Source organism: Xenopus laevis, chromosome 3S (assembly GCF_017654675.1).
Source record: "Xenopus laevis strain J_2021 chromosome 3S, Xenopus_laevis_v10.1, whole genome shotgun sequence".
NCBI lineage: Eukaryota > Metazoa > Chordata > Amphibia > Anura > Pipidae > Xenopus > Xenopus laevis.
Window position 1 is genome coordinate 6,170,118 of NC_054376.1, and position 20,071 is coordinate 6,190,188.

Here is a 20,071-nt window from a genome sequence, read left to right on the forward strand (position 1 = left end):
AGTAAAAATAAGGTATAATGTCTCCATGGACATCTATTTGATCTGACTGAATACTATAATCTTATTCTCTAGGGAGACTCATGCAGGTATCCCTATGATCATGATTGTGTTATCAACTGTCATGTGAAATTTGCTGCCTCCTACACTGCAGGTACTGTCTGTCCCGCACCGGCGCCTGGTTTGCTGCAGCCGCTTGTTTGAGATTACAGATGTTAACAAGGTGCAGAAACAGGCCGCTCATCAGAGAGAGGTTTTCCTTTTCAATGACCTGCTGCTTGTAAGTACTCTTCCAATATGAGGAGGTAGTCTTATATGAAAGGGGATATGATTGCTTTATTTTCCTATTCAATAGAAGATATTGTCAGCTTATTTTGCACTGGGCTTCTCTTTTAATCATCAAGATATCAGGGAATTATCTGGCATGGGTTCTTTGAGCACCTTCTGCAAAGGATAGCAAATATCCACTTGCTTAAGGGTTGAGCATTATGGTCAGTACACCCAGGACCTTCTGGCATTACTCAACGTTTAGGGAGTCCAGCAGGCCTCTGATATATTTGTGGGCAAAGCAGGTTAGGTCTGGAAGATCATAGTTTTTTTGGTTTCTTGGTTTATTGAAATGGGGTGGTTGTTGATTTTCAGAATCTTTGAGGCCACGTCAATGTTAAATAAAAAATATTTGGTGGACAGCACTTCAGGGTCTTACCTTATCCATATCAGTCCTAAAAACTCTATCCACCAAGTAGAAATGTGTAAACAATGATTGCAACTATGAAAAAGGGAGCCTGTCCAGCATGGTGAAGAACAACTCAAAGAAAAGGAGGTTTGTTTAGCTTGGTGGAGCGCAACTGATGGGAAAGGGAGACTGTCTAGCCTGGGGAATATATTTTAATGTTCCCCTACTGGCTTCTTTGACAACTATGAATTTCCTTTTAGATCTTAAAACTTTGCCCCAAGAAGAAGACATCATCTACCTACACGTTCTGCCGAGCGGTTCCCCTGCTTGGGCTGCAGTTCCACCTCTTTGAGAACGAATGTAAGTCATGGGGATGGATTCAGGATTTCCAAAGCTTGGATGAAGATATACAATATACTGTACAGCTCAATCAGTATCTTATTCCTATTTCTTGTGGCCCGGTTCACACCCATTGTTCAAGTCAGGAAATGGTAATGATTAGGTATACACAGTGAATTATGTAGTGAAGCAAAACATTCTGATGGAACAGTAGGTTACCTGGTGAGAAAAGCGAGGTCATTTCTGGTGCGAGGAAGTAAGTCTATGAAAAACTCGTTTGTTAGCAAGGGAAGTAGTTACTACACACACAAACATACATATAGTAGGTAGCAGGTCTGCTGTAGCAACAGGGAAAAATTGTAACCGATTTGACGAGTGCATGCAACCTGAAACAGACCAGTTAGACTCAAATCTCAGTGAGCCTGCCTGGTTAAAGGATGAGTAAACCTTTAAAATAAGTGAATGTAAAATTGATGAGAGTGCTATTCTAAGCCCTTTTGTCATTTACATTCATTATTTATTTTCTTTTTATTCCAAGATATTAAGGGATATATGTGCTGTTAATATGAATGAATTTTGTTCCAACAGCGCCACCTGCTGGTCAGTTTCTGATCAGTCTGACCACCAAGTAGTCAAGGAAGTTGTCAGGAGAAAGAAAGAGGCTGCTCTGATGTTCTTCTGCTTAGGAAAGATTTGAGAAAGGTTTCTAATTGTTTTCCTAAGCAGAAGAACATCAGAGCAGCCTCTTTCTTTCTGAATGTAGAAGACAAAAGGGCTTAGAATAGCACTCTCATCAATTTAAAATTGACTTATTTTAAAGGTTTACTTATCCTTTAAGATAATAGGACTTACAGTGAAGTGCATTAATTCATAGTGTAATAAGAGTACCAAGAATACTGTGCTCTCTTCACAGATTACCCCCATGGGATCACCCTGGTCAGCCCTCTCTCGGGCTGCGAGAAAAAGCTGGTTTTGCACTTCTGTGCTCTAAGCTCCGAAGAACTGCAGAAATTCCTGGAGGATCTGAAAGAATCTATCTGTGAGGTGACGGAGATGGAGCAGATTCGCATCGAATGTGAGCAAAAGTGTGAGCGTCAGTGTACAGATGTTTGCATTGATACATGTAAGCATCTGTCTCAATATGCACATATGTGTACGTTTTTTTTGTGATTATATATATTTATATTTATATAAGTGACATTCTGGGGCTCATTTACAAAAGAGGACATAGAAATACTATAGAAATACAGATATATTGCAGCTAAAGGCTGCCATGTTTTGTTCTGATTTAGTTGCCCCCCTGGTGTTCTGCTATTAACCTTCATCTAAAACAGGTATCGAATGGGAGTGTTTCTATTGTTTAAATTATTTGCAACATTCATAGATAGATTGAGACAAAACGGATGTTGGGGACATACAGCTTCAGTGCCCATGTATAGGGCAAGATGACGACAGTTGAGAAAGATGACGTCATTAGGACAAAATGGTGACAGAATGGGAAGATAACAGCAGTAGGACAAGATGGAGACAGTAGGGCCAGATGGAGAAAGTAAGACAGAATAGAGATCGTAGGACAAGATGGAGACAGTAAGACAAGATGTAGTCAGTAGGGCAGGATGGAGACAGTAGAACAAGTTGCAGACAGTAGGACAAGATGGAGACAGTAGAACAAGTTGCAGACAGTAGGACAAGATGGAGACAGTAGGACAGGATGGAGACAGTAGGACAAGATGGAGACAGTATTACAAAATGTGAAACCAGAACAAGGTTGGAACAGTAGGACAAAATAGTGACAATATGGGAAAATAACAGCAGTAGGACAAGATGGAGACAGTAGAGCAGGATGGAGAATGTAGGACAGACTGGAGATTGTCGGACAAGATGGAGACAGTAGAACAAGATGCAGACAGTAGGACACGATGGTGACAGTAGAACAAGATGGAGACAGTAGGACAAGATGGAGACAGTAGAACAAGATGCAGACAGTAGGACACGATGGTGACAGTAGAACAAGATGGAGACAGTAGGACAAGATGGAGACAGTAGGAAAAGATGGAAACAGTAGTACAGGATGGAGACAATAGGACAAGATGGAGACAGTAGGACAAGATGTCAACAGTAGGACATGATGGTGACAGTAGAACAGAATGGAGACAGTAGGAGAAGTTGGAGACAGTTGGACAGGATGTAGACAGTGGGACAAGATGGCGACAGTATGACAAGATGGCGACCATAGGACAGGATGGAGACAGTAGGACAGGATGGAGACAGTAGGACAAGATGGCGACAGTAGGACAGGATGTTGAAACCAGAGCAAGGTGGGGACCCTAGAACAAAATGGTGAGAGTATGGGAAAATGGCAGCAATAGGACAAGAAGGGGACAGAAATGCAAGATGGGAACAGTAAGAAAAATGGTAACAGTATGGCACTATGGCAGCAGTAATACAAGAGGGTGACAGTAGGACAATAGATAATGACAATAGCCCTTTATATCAGTGTTGGCCAAACTGTGGCCTTTCACTTATTGTAGCTGAAGGGCCACAGGTCACAATCTGTTTTGCCCTAGGCCCTTTCATCAGTAAGGAATGGTGGTCTCCTAGCCCTGATAGAGCCCGCGATTCTCTGGGCAGCAATAATAACGCCCACAGGATCCTAGCAGCCCTATGGAAATGGCTGTCTTGTTTCAGATGAGTGTTATTAATGTGTTATATATATTCTGTATTCTGTAATAGGAACTGGATTGCACTTACTTTGTAAATGACCCTCCTCTGTGTCCTTTTGTGCATGAACACTGTGGGCAATGTATGGGTGGGTACTTTTCCTTAGATATGGAATGGGTGGGAGAGGGTTGGATATTAATCCTTTTTTTTTTTTGTGTTTTGATAATGAAAATATATTTAGAAGATATGTAGCACATTCCAATTATTTTATAGCTGTAACTTTAACCAGTGATATTGATGGACACAAATGTTTAAAATAATAGGTTGATAGAATAAGTCAAGGCTCAGGGATGTGATGTGAATACAAGCTTTGGATTCTGAGGTTCATCTCAAATCAACGTAGCATTCCCTTTCTCTGCAGGGGAGCTAGAGAGACAACATACAGGGCACACTGCCCCGGCGAAGACGAATGGATCTCAGTTGGACGTTCAGGTCAAGGAGGAATCCCCCACCGGTGAGTGGCATAAAGTCCCATTGTTGCCGTCTCAATCCCTCATACCTCCTGTCTCTCCCTGACATGATCACTCTCATTGCTCCTAACCGAAAAACCCAACCCAACAACCCAACCCAACAACCCAACCCTCTGTTGTTCATTTCCTTACCTCTTTACATCTCTCTCGTTATTGACACACCTCCGTGGCATTCCGGTTCTGGAGTCACTTTTATACACCTCAAAGGCCAGTAACATCACCCATAAGTAAAAAAAAAAGCAGCCACTCTACCATACCTGCCATTAAGCTTGTTGTTGCCACAACAGTATTTTTCACATGACCAATAGCCACCTACATACTCCGTCATATCAAAAAGTCTCCATTTTTATCCATTACCAAGGCAGTAGACACTTTAAAAGATTAAAGGAGAAGGAAAGTCTTCTTGCAATTGGTGGTGCCAAATATTAGGCACCCCAAGTGATTGTATTGACTTTCCTGGAACCCAGGCTGGTGCTGCTATCAGCTGAAAACTGCACCGGCCCAGGATTATTCCGCACCATGGAGTGATCCTCTTCCGTCTTCTTCTTTCTTCGCGCCGCTTCCCATGTGCAGTAGAACGAAAAGCCGAACATTAACTAAAAAAGTCGGCTGTTTCATTCTACTGCGCATGCATCTGCCCCGGGATATTTGAAGAAAGAAGAAGCCAGGAAAGGATCGATCCGTGGTGCTCACTGGAACAACCCTGGGCCGGAGCAGTTTTCTGCAAGTGCAAGAAGACTTTCTTTCTCCTTTAAGAAGAAGTAATAAGAAATAAGATACATGTGCTCTCAGGGCTGGTTTTAGGGAAGAGCCCATAGTATTGGTTTTGGCCACCCACCATTCTGACATGCTCAGGAGCCCACCTTGAATTCAGACCAGTACAAAATCTCATAACCTCTAGGTTGGTGCTCTGGTTCACATACATTTAATTTACAATGTGCATCAGGCACAATCTACACTAGGGACTGCTGTCATATTGATGGACATCACCATTTAGCTGGCCCTAGAGAAATAAGTAAAATAAAAGAAGAAAAGAGACAGAGACAGACAGACGGAGGTAATGAAACACTTTTTAGGTGAACAACATTTCAGGTGAATTATTCTCACCCAGCCTCTTGTATCAATAAATGTCCTGTTTTGAAATAAATTCAAACAATCTCAAATGAAATAATATTTCATAATCCAAGGAGGAGATGGAAAGGCTGGGAGTGCTATAGGTTTATAGGTGTAGGTGGAATATTCTCCTGTTTAGAGGAGCACATTTTTTCACCTAAAATAGGAGAATAATACAACTCCAATGAGATGCCATCCATAAAAGTGATCTTTCAGCCTTTAGTATCTCTGATTCTCTAGAGCTCCTCATTATATTCTCTGTTCACTTTCTCTGTCTGACTACCTGACTCCTTCTCTGCCCTCTTCTCTTTTCCTACTTTTTGTCTCTCTTGTACTTCTTATTGTCTTGCTTTAAACTCTGTCATGTCTCTGCTCGCTGCTCATAATATCTTCTCCATCACTTCACCGTGTCCTGTTTCCCTTTCACTGCTTTATGTATTCTTTCTTTTCCCCTTTCTCTCTTTATTTTCCATTGTTCCCATTCACATTTCGATTCTGCCCACATTATATTTGTCCTTTCTTTCCACATTTGACCACTCTTGCCATTGCCTCTGTCTCTCTCTGTCATTCTGTCTCTGTCACATTCTCTTCTTCCTTTCTTTCTGTTCTCTCGTTCACTCTCTCTCGCACCTAAGTTCACCTCATATTTTGAAGGTAAGCGTGAGCCTCCTGAGAAGGACACAGACAGCACAGTGGAGGTGAGTAGCAGTGAAATTAAATAGGGCTGTAACACTGACCAATCAGAATACTCCATGCTGCAGTGCTCCTCACGCCATGTTTATTAACACATTAGTATTTTGATTGGCTTATGGCTTAGTTGAAGAAATACAATTATTATGATTGCATCAGTAAGGTATGACAATATGAATAATTATGATTCACACCTGACACTAACCAGTACTTTCTCAATCCAGACCTAATCTTGCCCAGGGTTGAGTAGGGTCTTCAAATCTTCTGCCACCCCACCCCCTTGTATGACATTAGAGATTGTTATAAAGTGGTGGAAGTCCATTGTCTTTGTCACCGTAAAGGAATTAGGAGGTAGGGGAGGTTGTGATAGGGAGAGGTCTTGTAAGTACAGTAAATCAGCTAGTAACCCATCCCTTTAGCTCCACTGGTCCTGCACGTTTTGGCCTACTTCCTCCAAAGTTTAATGGGGGAGCTGAGATAGGGAAAAAATGTCATCAATAATCTTGAAGAAACATTAACTCCAAGGAAAGGACAAGATAATGTATTGTTTCCTTGCATTGGTACAAACGGTGTGTTTGCTTCAGGAAAACAACTATAGTTTATATAAACAACTGCTGTGTAGCCATGGGGGCAGCCATTCAAGCACAGGATACACAGTAGATAACAGATAAGTACTACTATAGTTTATATAAACAAGCTGCTGTGTAGCCATGGGGGCAGCCATTCAAGCACAGGATACACAGTAGATAACAGATAAGTACTACTATAGTTTATATAAACAAGCTGTTGTGTAGCCATGGGGGCAGCCATTCAAGCACAGGATACACAGTAGATAACAGATAAGTACTACTATAGTTTATATAAACAAGCTGCTGTGTAGCCATGGGGGCAGCCATTCAAGCACAGGATACACAGTAGATAACAGATAAGTACTACTATAGTTTATATAAACAATCTGCTGTGTAGCCATGGGGGCAGCCATTCAAGCACAGGATACACAGTAGATAACAGATAAGTACTACTATAGTTTATATAAACAAGCTGTTGTGTAGCCATGGGGGCAGCCATTCAAGCACAGGATACACAGTAGATAACAGATAAGTACTACTATAGTTTATATAAACAAGCTGCTGTGTAGCCATGGGGCAGCCATTCAAGCACAGGATACACAGTAGATAACAGATAAGTACTACTATAGTTTATATAATCAAGCTGATGTGTAGCCATGGGGGCAGCCATTCATGCACAGGATACACAGTAGATAACAGATAAGTACTACTATAGTTTATATAAACAAGCTGCTGTGTAGCCATGGGGGCAGCCATTCAAGCACAGGATACACAGTAGATAACAGATAAGTACTACTATAGTTTATATAAACAAGCCGTTGTGTAGCCATGGGGGCAGCCATTCAAGCACAGGATACACAGTAGATAACAGATAAGTACTACTATAGTTTATATAAACAAGCTGCTGTGTAGCCATGGGGGGCAGCCATTCAAGCACAGGATACACAGTAGATAACAGATAAGTACTACTATAGTTTATATAAACAAGCTGTTGTGTAGCCATGGGGGCAGCCATTCAAGCACAGGATACACAGTAGATAACAGATAAGTACTACTATAGTTTATATAAATAAGCTGCTGTGTAGCCATGGGGGCAGCCATTCAAGCACAGGATACACAGTAGATAACAGATAAGTACTACTATAGTTTATATAAACAAGCTGTTGTGTAGCCATGGGGGCAGCCATTCAAGCACAGGATACACAGTAGATAACAGATAAGTACTACTATAGTTTATATAAACAAGCTGCTGTGTAGCCATGGGGGCAGCCATTCAAGCACAGGATACACAGTAGATAACAGATAAGTACTACTATAGTTTATATAAACAAGCTGTTGTGTAGCCATGGGGGCAGCCATTCAAGCACAGGATACACAGTAGATAACAGATAAGTACTACTATAGTTTATATAAACAAGCTGCTGTGTAGCCATGGGGGCAGCCATTCAAGCACAGGATACACAGTAGATAACAGATAAGTACTACTATAGTTTATATAAACAATCTGCTGTGTAGCCATGGGGGCAGCCATTCAAGCACAGGATACACAGTAGATAACAGATAAGTACTACTATAGTTTATATAAACAAGCTGTTGTGTAGCCATGGGGGCAGCCATTCAAGCACAGGATACACAGTAGATAACAAATAAGTACTACTATAGTTTATATAAACAAGCTGCTGTGTAGCCATGGGGCAGCCATTCAAGCACAGGATACACAGTAGATAACAGATAAGTACTACTATAGTTTATATAAACAAGCTGCTGTGTAGCCATGGGGGCAGCCATTCAAGCACAGGATACACAGTAGATAACAGATACATACTACTATAGTTTATATAAACAAGCTGCTGTGTAGCTATGGGGGCAGCCATCCAAGCACAGGATACACAGTAGATAACAGATAAGTATTACTATAGTTTATGTAAACAAGCCGCTGTGTAGCCATGGGGGCAGCCATTCAAGCACAGGATACACAGTAGATAACAGATAAGAATTACTATAGTTTATATATACAAGCCGCTGTGTAGCCATGGGGGCAGCCATTCAAGCACAGGATACACAGTAGATAACAGATAAGTACTACTATAGTTTATATAAACAAGCTGCTGTGTAGCCATGGGGGCAGCCATTCAAGCACAGGATACACAGTAGATAACAGATAAGTACTACTATAGTTTATATAAACAAGCTGTTGTGTAGCCATGGGGGCAGCCATTCAAGCACAGGATACACAGTAGATAACAGATAAGTACTACTATAGTTTATATAAACAAGCTGCTGTGTAGCCATGGGGGCAGCCATTCAAGCACAGGATACACAGTAGATAACAGATAAGTACTACTATAGTTTATATAAACAATTTGCTGTGTAGCCATGGGGGCAGCCATTCAAGCACAGGATACACAGTAGATAACAGATAAGTACTACTATAGTTTATATAAACAAGCTGTTGTGTAGCCATGGGGGCAGCCATTCAAGCACAGGATACACAGTAGATAACAGATAAGTACTACTATAGTTTATATAAACAAGCTGCTGTGTAGCCATGGGGCAGCCATTCAAGCACAGGATACACAGTAGATAACAGATAAGTACTACTATAGTTTATATAAACAAGCTGCTGTGTAGCCATGGGGGCAGCCATTCAAGCACAGGATACACAGTAGATAACAGATACATACTACTATAGTTTATATAAACAAGCTGCTGTGTAGCTATGGGGGCAGCCATCCAAGCACAGGATACACAGTAGATAACAGATAAGTATTACTATAGTTTATGTAAACAAGCCGCTGTGTAGCCATGGGGGCAGCCATTCAAGCACAGGATACACAGTAGATAACAGATAAGAATTACTATAGTTTATATATACAAGCCGCTGTGTAGCCATGGGGGCAGCCATTCAAGCACAGGATACACAGTAGATAACAGATAAGTACAACTATAGTTTATATAAACAAGCCGCTGTGTAGCCATGGGGGCAGCCATTCAAGCACAGGATACACAATAGATAACAGAGAAGTACTACTATAGTTTATATAAACAAGCTGCTGTGTAACCATGGGGGCAGCCATTCAAGCACAGGATACACAGTAGATAACAGATAAGTACTACTATAGTTTATATAAACAAGCTGCTGTGTAGCCATGGGGGCAGCCATTCAAGCACAGGATACACAGTAGATAACAGATACATACTACTATAGTTTATATAAACAAGCTGCTGTGTAGCTATGGGGGCAGCCATTCAAGCACAGGATACACAGTAGATAACAGATAAGTATTACTATAGTTTATATAAACAAGCCGCTGTGTAGCCATGGGGGCAGCCATTCAAGCACAGGATACACAGTAGATAACAGATAAGTATTACTATAGTTTATATAAACAAGCCGCTGTGTAGCCATGGGGGCAGCCATTCAAGCACAGGATACACAGTAGATAACAGATAAGTACTACTATAGTTTATATAAACAAGCTGCTGTGTAGCCATGGGGGCAGCCATTCAAGCACAGGATACACAGTAGATAACAGATAAGTATTACTATAGTTTATATAAACAATCTGCTGTGTAGCCATGGGGGCAGCCATTCAAGCACAGGGTACACAGTAGATAACAGATAAGTACTACTATAGTTTATATAAACAAGCTGCTGTGTAGCCATGGGGGCAGCCATTCAAGCACAGGATACACAGTAGATAACAGATACATACTACTATAGTTTATATAAACAAGCTGCTGTGTAGCTATGGGGGCAGCCATCCAAGCACAGGATACACAGTAGATAACAGATAAGTATTACTATAGTTTATGTAAACAAGCCGCTGTGTAGCCATGGGGGCAGCCATTCAAGCACAGGATACACAGTAGATAACAGATAAGAATTACTATAGTTTATATATACAAGCCGCTGTGTAGCCATGGGGGCAGCCATTCAAGCACAGGATACACAGTAGATAACAGATAAGTACTACTATAGTTTATATAAACAAGCTGCTGTGTAGCCATGGGGGCAGCCATTCAAGCACAGGATACACAGTAGATAACAGATAAGTACTACTATAGTTTATATAAACAAGCTGTTGTGTAGCCATGGGGGCAGCCATTCAAGCACAGGATACACAGTAGATAACAGATAAGTACTACTATAGTTTATATAAACAAGCTGCTGTGTAGCCATGGGGGCAGCCATTCAAGCACAGGATACACAGTAGATAACAGATAAGTACTACTATAGTTTATATAAACAATTTGCTGTGTAGCCATGGGGGCAGCCATTCAAGCACAGGATACACAGTAGATAACAGATAAGTACTACTATAGTTTATATAAACAAGCTGTTGTGTAGCCATGGGGGCAGCCATTCAAGCACAGGATACACAGTAGATAACAGATAAGTACTACTATAGTTTATATAAACAAGCTGCTGTGTAGCCATGGGGCAGCCATTCAAGCACAGGATACACAGTAGATAACAGATAAGTACTACTATAGTTTATATAAACAAGCTGCTGTGTAGCCATGGGGGCAGCCATTCAAGCACAGGATACACAGTAGATAACAGATACATACTACTATAGTTTATATAAACAAGCTGCTGTGTAGCTATGGGGGCAGCCATCCAAGCACAGGATACACAGTAGATAACAGATAAGTATTACTATAGTTTATGTAAACAAGCCGCTGTGTAGCCATGGGGGCAGCCATTCAAGCACAGGATACACAGTAGATAACAGATAAGAATTACTATAGTTTATATATACAAGCCGCTGTGTAGCCATGGGGGCAGCCATTCAAGCACAGGATACACAGTAGATAACAGATAAGTACAACTATAGTTTATATAAACAAGCCGCTGTGTAGCCATGGGGGCAGCCATTCAAGCACAGGATACACAATAGATAACAGAGAAGTACTACTATAGTTTATATAAACAAGCTGCTGTGTAACCATGGGGGCAGCCATTCAAGCACAGGATACACAGTAGATAACAGATAAGTACTACTATAGTTTATATAAACAAGCTGCTGTGTAGCCATGGGGGCAGCCATTCAAGCACAGGATACACAGTAGATAACAGATACATACTACTATAGTTTATATAAACAAGCTGCTGTGTAGCTATGGGGGCAGCCATTCAAGCACAGGATACACAGTAGATAACAGATAAGTACTACTATAGTTTATATAAACAAGCTGCTGTGTAGCCATGGGGGCAGCCATTCAAGCACAGGATACACAGTAGATAACAGATAAGTACTACTATAGTTTATATAAACAAGCTGCTGTGTAGCCATGGGGGCAGCCATTCAAGCACAGGATACACAGTAGATAACAGATAAGTACTACTATAGTTTATATAACAAGCTGCTGTGTAGCCATGGGGGCAGCCATTCAAGCACAGGATACACAGTAGATAACAGATAAGTACTACTATAGTTTATATAAACAAGCTGCTGTGTAGCCATGGGGGCAGCCATTCAAGCACAGGAATGACACAGTAGATAACAGATAAGTATAAATATAGTTTATATAAACAATCTGCTGTGTAGCCATGGGGGCAGCCATTCAAGCACAGGGTACACAGTAGATAACAGATAAGTACTACTATAGTTTATATAAACAAGCTGCTGTGTAGCCATGGGGGCAGCCATTCAAGCACAGGATACACAGTAGATAACAGATAAGTACTACTATAGTTTATATAAACAAGCTGCTGTGTAACCATGGGGGCAGCCATTCAAGCACAGGATACACAGTAGATAACAGATAAGTACTACTATAGTTTATATAAACAAGCTGCTGTGTAGCCATGGGGGCAGCCATTCAAGCACAGGATACACAGTAGATAACAGATAAGTATTACTATAGTTTATATAAACAAGCCGCTGTGTAGCCATGGGGGCAGCCATTCAAGCACAGGATACACAGTAGATAACAGATAAGTATTACTATAGTTTATATAAACAAGCCGCTGTGTAGCCATGGGGCAGCCATTCAAGCACAGGATACACAGTAGATAACAGATAAGTACTACTATAGTTTATATAAACAAGCTGCTGTGTAGCCATGGGGCAGCCATTCAAGCACAGGATACACAGTAGATAACAGATAAGTATTACTATAGTTTATATAAACAAGCCGCTGTGTAGCCATGGGGGCAGCCATTCAAGCACAGGATACACAGTAGATAACAGATAAGTACTACTATAGTTTATATAAACAATCTGCTGTGTAGCCATGGGGGCAGCCATTCAAGCACAGGGTACACAGTAGATAACAGATAAGTACTACTATAGTTTATATAAACAAGCTGCTGTGTAGCCATGGGGGCAGCCATTCAAGCACAGGATACACAGTAGATAACAGATAAGTACTACTATAGTTTATATAAACAAGCTGCTGTGTAACCATGGGGGCAGCCATTCAAGCACAGGATACACAGTAGATAACAGATAAGTACTACTATAGTTTATATAAACAAGCTGCTGTGTAGCCATGGGGGCAGCCATTCAAGCACAGGATACACAGTAGATAACAGATAAGTACTACTATAGTTTATATAAACAATTTGCTGTGTAGCCATGGGGGCAGCCATTCAAGCACAGGATACACAGTAGATAACAGATACATACTACTATAGTTTATATAAACAAGCTGCTGTGTAGCTATGGGGGCAGCCATCCAAGCACAGGATACACAGTAGATAACAGATAAGTATTACTATAGTTTATGTAAACAAGCCGCTGTGTAGCCATGGGGGCAGCCATTCAAGCACAGGATACACAGTAGATAACAGATAAGAATTACTATAGTTTATATATACAAGCCGCTGTGTAGCCATGGGGGCAGCCATTCAAGCACAGGATACACAGTAGATAACAGATAAGTACAACTATAGTTTATATAAACAAGCCGCTGTGTAGCCATGGGGGCAGCCATTCAAGCACAGGATACACAATAGATAACAGAGAAGTACTACTATAGTTTATATAAACAAGCTGCTGTGTAACCATGGGGGCAGCCATTCAAGCACAGGATACACAGTAGATAACAGATAAGTACTACTATAGTTTATATAAACAAGCTGCTGTGTAGCCATGGGGGCAGCCATTCAAGCACAGGATACACAGTAGATAACAGATACATACTACTATAGTTTATATAAACAAGCTGCTGTGTAGCTATGGGGGCAGCCATTCAAGCACAGGATACACAGTAGATAACAGATAAGTATTACTATAGTTTATATAAACAAGCCGCTGTGTAGCCATGGGGGCAGCCATTCAAGCACAGGATACACAGTAGATAACAGATAAGTATTACTATAGTTTATATAAACAAGCCGCTGTGTAGCCATGGGGGCAGCCATTCAAGCACAGGATACACAGTAGATAACAGATAAGTACTACTATAGTTTATATAAACAAGCTGCTGTGTAGCCATGGGGGCAGCCATTCAAGCACAGGATACACAGTAGATAACAGATAAGTATTACTATAGTTTATATAAACAAGCCGCTGTGTAGCCATGGGGGCAGCCATTCAAGCACAGGATACACAGTAGATAACAGATAAGTACTACTATAGTTTATATAAACAATCTGCTGTGTAGCCATGGGGGCAGCCATTCAAGCACAGGGTACACAGTAGATAACAGATAAGTACTACTATAGTTTATATAAACAAGCTGCTGTGTAGCCATGGGGGCAGCCATTCAAGCACAGGATACACAGTAGATAACAGATAAGTACTACTATAGTTTATATAAACAAGCTGCTGTGTAACCATGGGGGCAGCCATTCAAGCACAGGATACACAGTAGATAACAGATAAGTACTACTATAGTTTATATAAACAAGCTGCTGTGTAGCCATGGGGGTAGCCTACTATAAATCCCCAAATATTACCAAATGAAAGATATTGTCTAACCTAAAGATATTCTAACCTAAAATCATGAAAATTATATTTAGGAGCTGATTTTTTTTTGTTATCTCCATCTGTAAATCTCTCCTCCAAAAACCTGCTAAGATTTTTGGAAAACCCCTGATTACAGGGCACATTGCACTCATTTTTTCCCGTTCCTAAACACTGGCTCAGGCTGCCTAACCTATTGGTATCCCCTAGTGGCTCCTCCTTTCTTTCTTTAATGAATCCATATTGGCAAGTTGCTGAGAATTACTATTACTTTCATTTGGTAAAACATTAAAGTTATTGAAGAATTGCTAATTTAATAGCGATGTTTTAATTCCTTCGGATGGTTTCTAGAGAATACTGTGATAAATGCATGAACATTCACCCACTCCTCATCAATATGATAGAAAATATTTTAATACTTAACCTCTTACACAACTGCTTCATGTATGTTTTGTTTCTGTATGACACGTGTGATAATGTACTGAGCTCTAAATTATAAGAAGTCCCTAAGCATTATACCCTGTATATTAACATGTGCTGTTAATATGAATGAATTTTGTTCCAACAGCCCCACCTGCTGGTCAGTTTCTGACCAGTCTGACCACCAAGTAGTCAAGGAAGTTGTCAGGAGAAAAAAAGAGGCTGCTCTGATGTTCTTCTGCTTAGGAAAACAATTAGAAACCTTTCTCAAATCTTTCCTAAGCAGAAGAACATCAGAGCAGCCTCTTTCTTTCTCCTGACAACTTCCTTGACTACTTGGTGGTCAGACTGGTCAGAAAATGACCAGCAGGTGGCGCTGTTGGAACAAAATTCATTCATATTAACAGCTCATGTATCCTTTAATATCTTGGAAAAAAAGAAAATAAATAATGAATGTTAATGTCAAAAGAGCTTAGAATTACACTCTCATCAATTCCACATTCACATATTTTAAAAGTTTACTTATCCTTTAAGGTAGGGTGCATACCCATATATCCCTATAGATATTGTGGAGAAGGGGTGGGTAGCTTATGTCTTGTAATGATGTCAACCCTGTACAATAATATTATTACAGGTATGGGATCCAATATCCAGAAAATCATTATCCAGAACGCTCCGAATTATGGAAAGGCTGCCTCCCATAGACTCCATTATAATCAAATAATCCCAATCTTTATTTATTTATTTTTTCTGTGTAACAATAAAACAGTCGCTTGTACTTGACCCCAACTAAGATATAATTAATCCTTATTGGAAGCAAAACCATCCAATTGGGTTTATTTAATGTTTACATGATTTTCTAGTAGATTTAAGGTATGAAGATCCAAATTATGGAGAGATCCGTTATCCGCAAAACCCAAGTCACGAGCATTCTGGATAACAGGTCCCATACCTGTATAAGTCCTGCATATCTAGTTATACATATACTGTATAAGATTGTCAGTATTATTTACAGCTCATACTGCCTGGTTTGTAGCAAATATAAATCACTTGTGCCTAATTGTGCCCTTGTCATAGGAAAGTGTAGGGTGAGGCTGTAGCTTCAAGTCAACTGTTACTGCAAAGGGCACAGGGCACCCAGATTTAGACTATTGGGGGATAGTCTTGTAACATTTAATGCTTCTCTGGCTGTTTCTAAACTAGGTGTCAATTCACAACAGGCTTCAGATGTCCCAGCACATCGACCCCCAGGGGTCAGAGAATGGAGCTCCGGGCAACACGGCTCTTAAAGAGCAGCGGGAGTCTCTGCAGGTCGCCCATTCCAAGCGGCTTCTGCAGTGTCAGCAGATTGTCAAGGTGATTGTGTTGGACGCACCTGGCCGGGCACTGCCCGCTCTTGATGCTCCCAGTCGGGCATTGCCCGCTGCCGACCAGACTGTCACCCGCTACTTGTCTGGGTCCTGCTCTTCCACTCCCCTGAGAAGCATTGGTGGGGGTGTCCACCGACCCCCTCTCCCCCCTCCTCCACCTCCTTATAACCACCCCCATCAGTATTGCCCACCAGGGGTTTTGCTCAGAGAGAGAAGGTACTCCAGTGGCTCCCGGAGCCTGGTTTAAGCCCTGAAGCACTTACCCTCTTCCTTGGACTAACCTACCTGCACTCAGTGGTCCTTGCACATTTACCATCCCTAGCACAGCCCTTGCACACTGATGCCTGCCAACTCAATGGAATCTAAAGCTTTTTCTTGCACCTTCACCTTGGGTCTCCACTTCTCCCGCAAGGTATTCCTCCCACACCCAACACTTTTTATGCCCCACGGAGTTCTAGTTTGTGTACTTTTAGTAGCCAAGACCTCTCTTTCTCTCCCAAATGTTTTGAATGTGGAGAAACCTTTGTATTATCAGCACATCCTAAAAAAATGGCTCCCAACCCACCTTATTCTCCTCCCATCCATCCCAAGTGGGGGGCCACACAAACATTGCACTGCTGGTCCGATCGCTCTCTGGTGGACAGAACTGGAATTGCTGGGAAGATGTTTGGAGGCTGGAAAAATATTCATCTGGAACAACCTACAAGGAGTCGGGAGGAGACCATCCTTGAGGAAATGGACTGTGTAGAACACATTGATTTTCCAAAGCATGAAAGGAACCATAGTTACATAACCTTACTTACATACCCTTCTGGTCCAGTAACCCATAGCAACCATAACCATCAGCAGTTAGCTTTGACTGGCCTAGAATAATGAAAGTAAATGGTTAGTTAGTTGCTTGTGGGTGAGTGCCCAGGGGCTTATTTTACGCATGTCAATACTGATGAAAATCACATCCCGTGCACTGGTATATACTCATCCCTAGCCATGGGTCATTTACACGTAACTTTGCAATATAATGGAAATTTGTAAAAAGACCTGAAAGCATTTATCACACATACATGTCTTCTGGGCTCAGTTACCTTTATGGGATCCCAGCCAGCAGTAGCCTAGAAGAGTATCATTTCAAGGTAGGAGGCTTATGGGAAAACTCAGTAATTCATCACAGAATATACCTCTTGACTGTACATGTGGCACAATATCTTGTATAACAGCAATATGTTCTGATAGGGGCTGTGGGATAGCAGATATAGTAGGGAGAGATGGTGCCTATAGTAACAATGGATAATAGTCTCTGGGAAGGGAGTGTGACTGTGGGATAGCAGGTATAGTAGGGAGAGATGGTGCCTATAGTAACAGTGGATAATAGTCTCTGGGAAGGGAGTGTGACTGTGGGATAGCAGGTATAGTAGGGAGAGATGTGTCTATAGTAACAGTGGATAATAGTCTCTGGAAGGGAGTGTGACTGTGGGATAGCAGGTATAGTAGGGAGAGATGGTGTCTATAGTAACAGTGGATAATAGTCTCTGGGAAGGGAGTGTGACTGTGGGATAGCAGGTATAGTAGGGAGAGATGTGTCTATAGTAACAGTGGATAATAGTCTCTGGGAAGGGAGTGTGACTGTGGGATAGCAGGTATAGTAGGGAGAGATGGTGTCTATAGTAACAGTGGATAATAGTCTCTGGGAAGGGAGTGTGACTGTGGGATAGCAGGTATAGTAGGGAGAGATGGTGCCTATAGTAACAGTGGATAATAGTCTCTGGGAAGGGAGTGTGACTGTGGGATAGCAGGTATAGTAGGGAGAGATGGTGTCTATAGTAACAGTGGATAATAGCCTCTGGGAAGGGAGTGTGACTGTGGGATAGCAGGTATAGTAGGGAGAGATGGTGTCTATAGTAACAGTGGATAATAGTCTCTGGGAAGGGAGTGTGACTGTGGGATAGCAGGTATAGTAGGGAGAGATGTGTCTATAGTAACAGTGGATAATAGTCTCTGGGAAGGGAGTGTGACTGTAGGATAGCAGGTATAGTAGGGAGAGATGGTGTCTATAGTAACAGTGGATAATAGTCTCTGGGAAGGGAGTGTGACTGTGGGATAGCAGGTATAGTAGGGAGAGATGGTGCCTATAGTAACAGTGGATAATAGTCTCTGGGAAGGGAGTGTGACTGTGGGATAGCAGGTATAGTAGGGAGAGATGGTGTCTATAGTAACAGTGGATAATAGTCTCTGGGAAGGGAGTGTGACTGTGGGATAGCAGGTATAGTAGGGAGAGATGGTGCCTATAGTAACAGTGGGATAATAGTCTCTGGGAAGGGAGTGTGACTGTGGGATAGCAGGTATAGTAGGGAGAGATGGTGTCTATAGTAACAGTGGATAATAGTCTCTGGGAAGGGAGTGTGACTGTGGGATAGCAGGTATAGTAGGGAGAGATGTGTCTATAGTAACAGTGGATAATAGTCTCTGGGAAGGGAGTGTGACTGTGGGATAGCAGGTATAGTAGGGAGAGATGGTGCCTATAGTAACAGTGGGATAATAGTCTCTGGGAAGGGAGTGTGACTGTGGGAGTATATACAGTGGTTCCCAGCCTATAGTAATCCCTACTGATTCCCTACAGTTTGGTCATCCTATGCAAAATATACCAACGTAAAGAATGCCAGTTACATACATGTCTCAATCAGTTGGCAGTTAGTCTCTAGATTGTTAGGGATATACAATGCTCTGCATTCTCGCTGTGCTGGGAGCTTCTCTGTAACAGAAGTATCATTTTAGAGCTTATTCCATTATCCATTGTAGGACACAGGGATCCAAGTATGAAATAAGAAGCCTGATATTGCACCAATGGCCATTGAGTGGAGATGGGGTGGGTGGGGCTTGTGTGGACATGTGACCGAGCACCCAGACACCTGTAATATTTTGTAACAGACAAAAAGTGACTATTTTATCTGTTCTATAGAAATCTAGAATTTAAATAAGATGATGTTATCTCTGTGTTCTCTGCGTCTCATTCCATTGCTGATTCTGCCCTAAATGTGAATTGAAGTTTTCCAGGCTGATGAGCTGGTTGTTTTTTAGTCTCACTATATTGGAGCTGCCATAGAGCCGTGTGGGTTACCAGGGGTGGCAAAAAGCTGCTCCGAGTAACTCTAAGAACCAAAATGCAAATTTTCTGAATTCAGCGATGCAACACCTCCTCTTCCCTCTACAATGCTGAAAAGTTGGGGTTGGCATTGGAAAGGCCACCTTGGGTTTTGTAGGGTGATGATCGTTTCTGTTTATATCTATCAGGTCTTAGAACGGGTCTTTAATTTCCAGGTTTTCTAATGGACCCTAGAAAGCCCAGTCCAACACTGTTAGGGTAAGGGCACACGCGAAGATTTGGGGCGATAAGTCGCCTCTTCTTCGGAGCGACTAATCTCCCCAAACTGCCTCCCTCCAGCTAGAATCTAAATCGCCGGCGGGATGGCACTTGAGGAGCTTCGTTTTCCGAAGTCGCCCGAAGTTTCCTCGTGAGGCAACTTCAGGCGACTTCGGAAAACGAAGCGACTAACCTCCCCGAATCTGAGCGCGTGTCTCTGCCCTTAGGGGACGAGCAAGAATCAGTCTCAGGGAAGACTTGCATCCCCTTATAATAAGACTTTTATTTCCCACTTCATTTAAAAGCTTAAAACATTTCTATTTTACAAGACACTTATTAAAAACAAGATATTCATTTATACTAAGAATATTTTTCAACAATAGTTTTATTTCCCGCCTTGCCCCATGTAATAAGATTACAAGACATTTTAAA

The 20,071-nt window shown here is 41.6% G+C and overlaps 1 protein-coding gene across 11 annotated transcripts in view; it reads left to right on the top strand.

Annotated features, from left to right (window-relative positions):
- Window positions 1–17,611, top strand: part of iqsec3.S (IQ motif and Sec7 domain 3 S homeolog) — a 73,383-nt gene extending 55,772 nt beyond the window's left edge. For 2 of the 11 annotated variants that reach the window (XM_018254845.2, XM_041587951.1), the window contains 6 exons: window positions 152–277; window positions 934–1,033; window positions 1,926–2,165; window positions 4,095–4,187; window positions 5,971–6,014; window positions 16,118–17,611. In XM_018254845.2, coding sequence (XP_018110334.1) covers window positions 152–277; window positions 934–1,033; window positions 1,926–2,165; window positions 4,095–4,187; window positions 5,971–6,014; window positions 16,118–16,531 — 1,017 coding nt within the window. In that variant the 3' untranslated portion in view covers window positions 16,532–17,611. Of the gene's footprint in view, window positions 1–151; window positions 278–933; window positions 1,034–1,925; window positions 2,166–4,094; window positions 4,188–5,951; window positions 6,015–16,117 lie in introns of those variants that run through there. The other 9 variants (XM_041587949.1, XM_041587953.1, XM_041587950.1 and 6 more) reach the window with 9 other exon arrangements.
- Window positions 17,612–20,071: the final 2,460 nt, after the last annotated feature.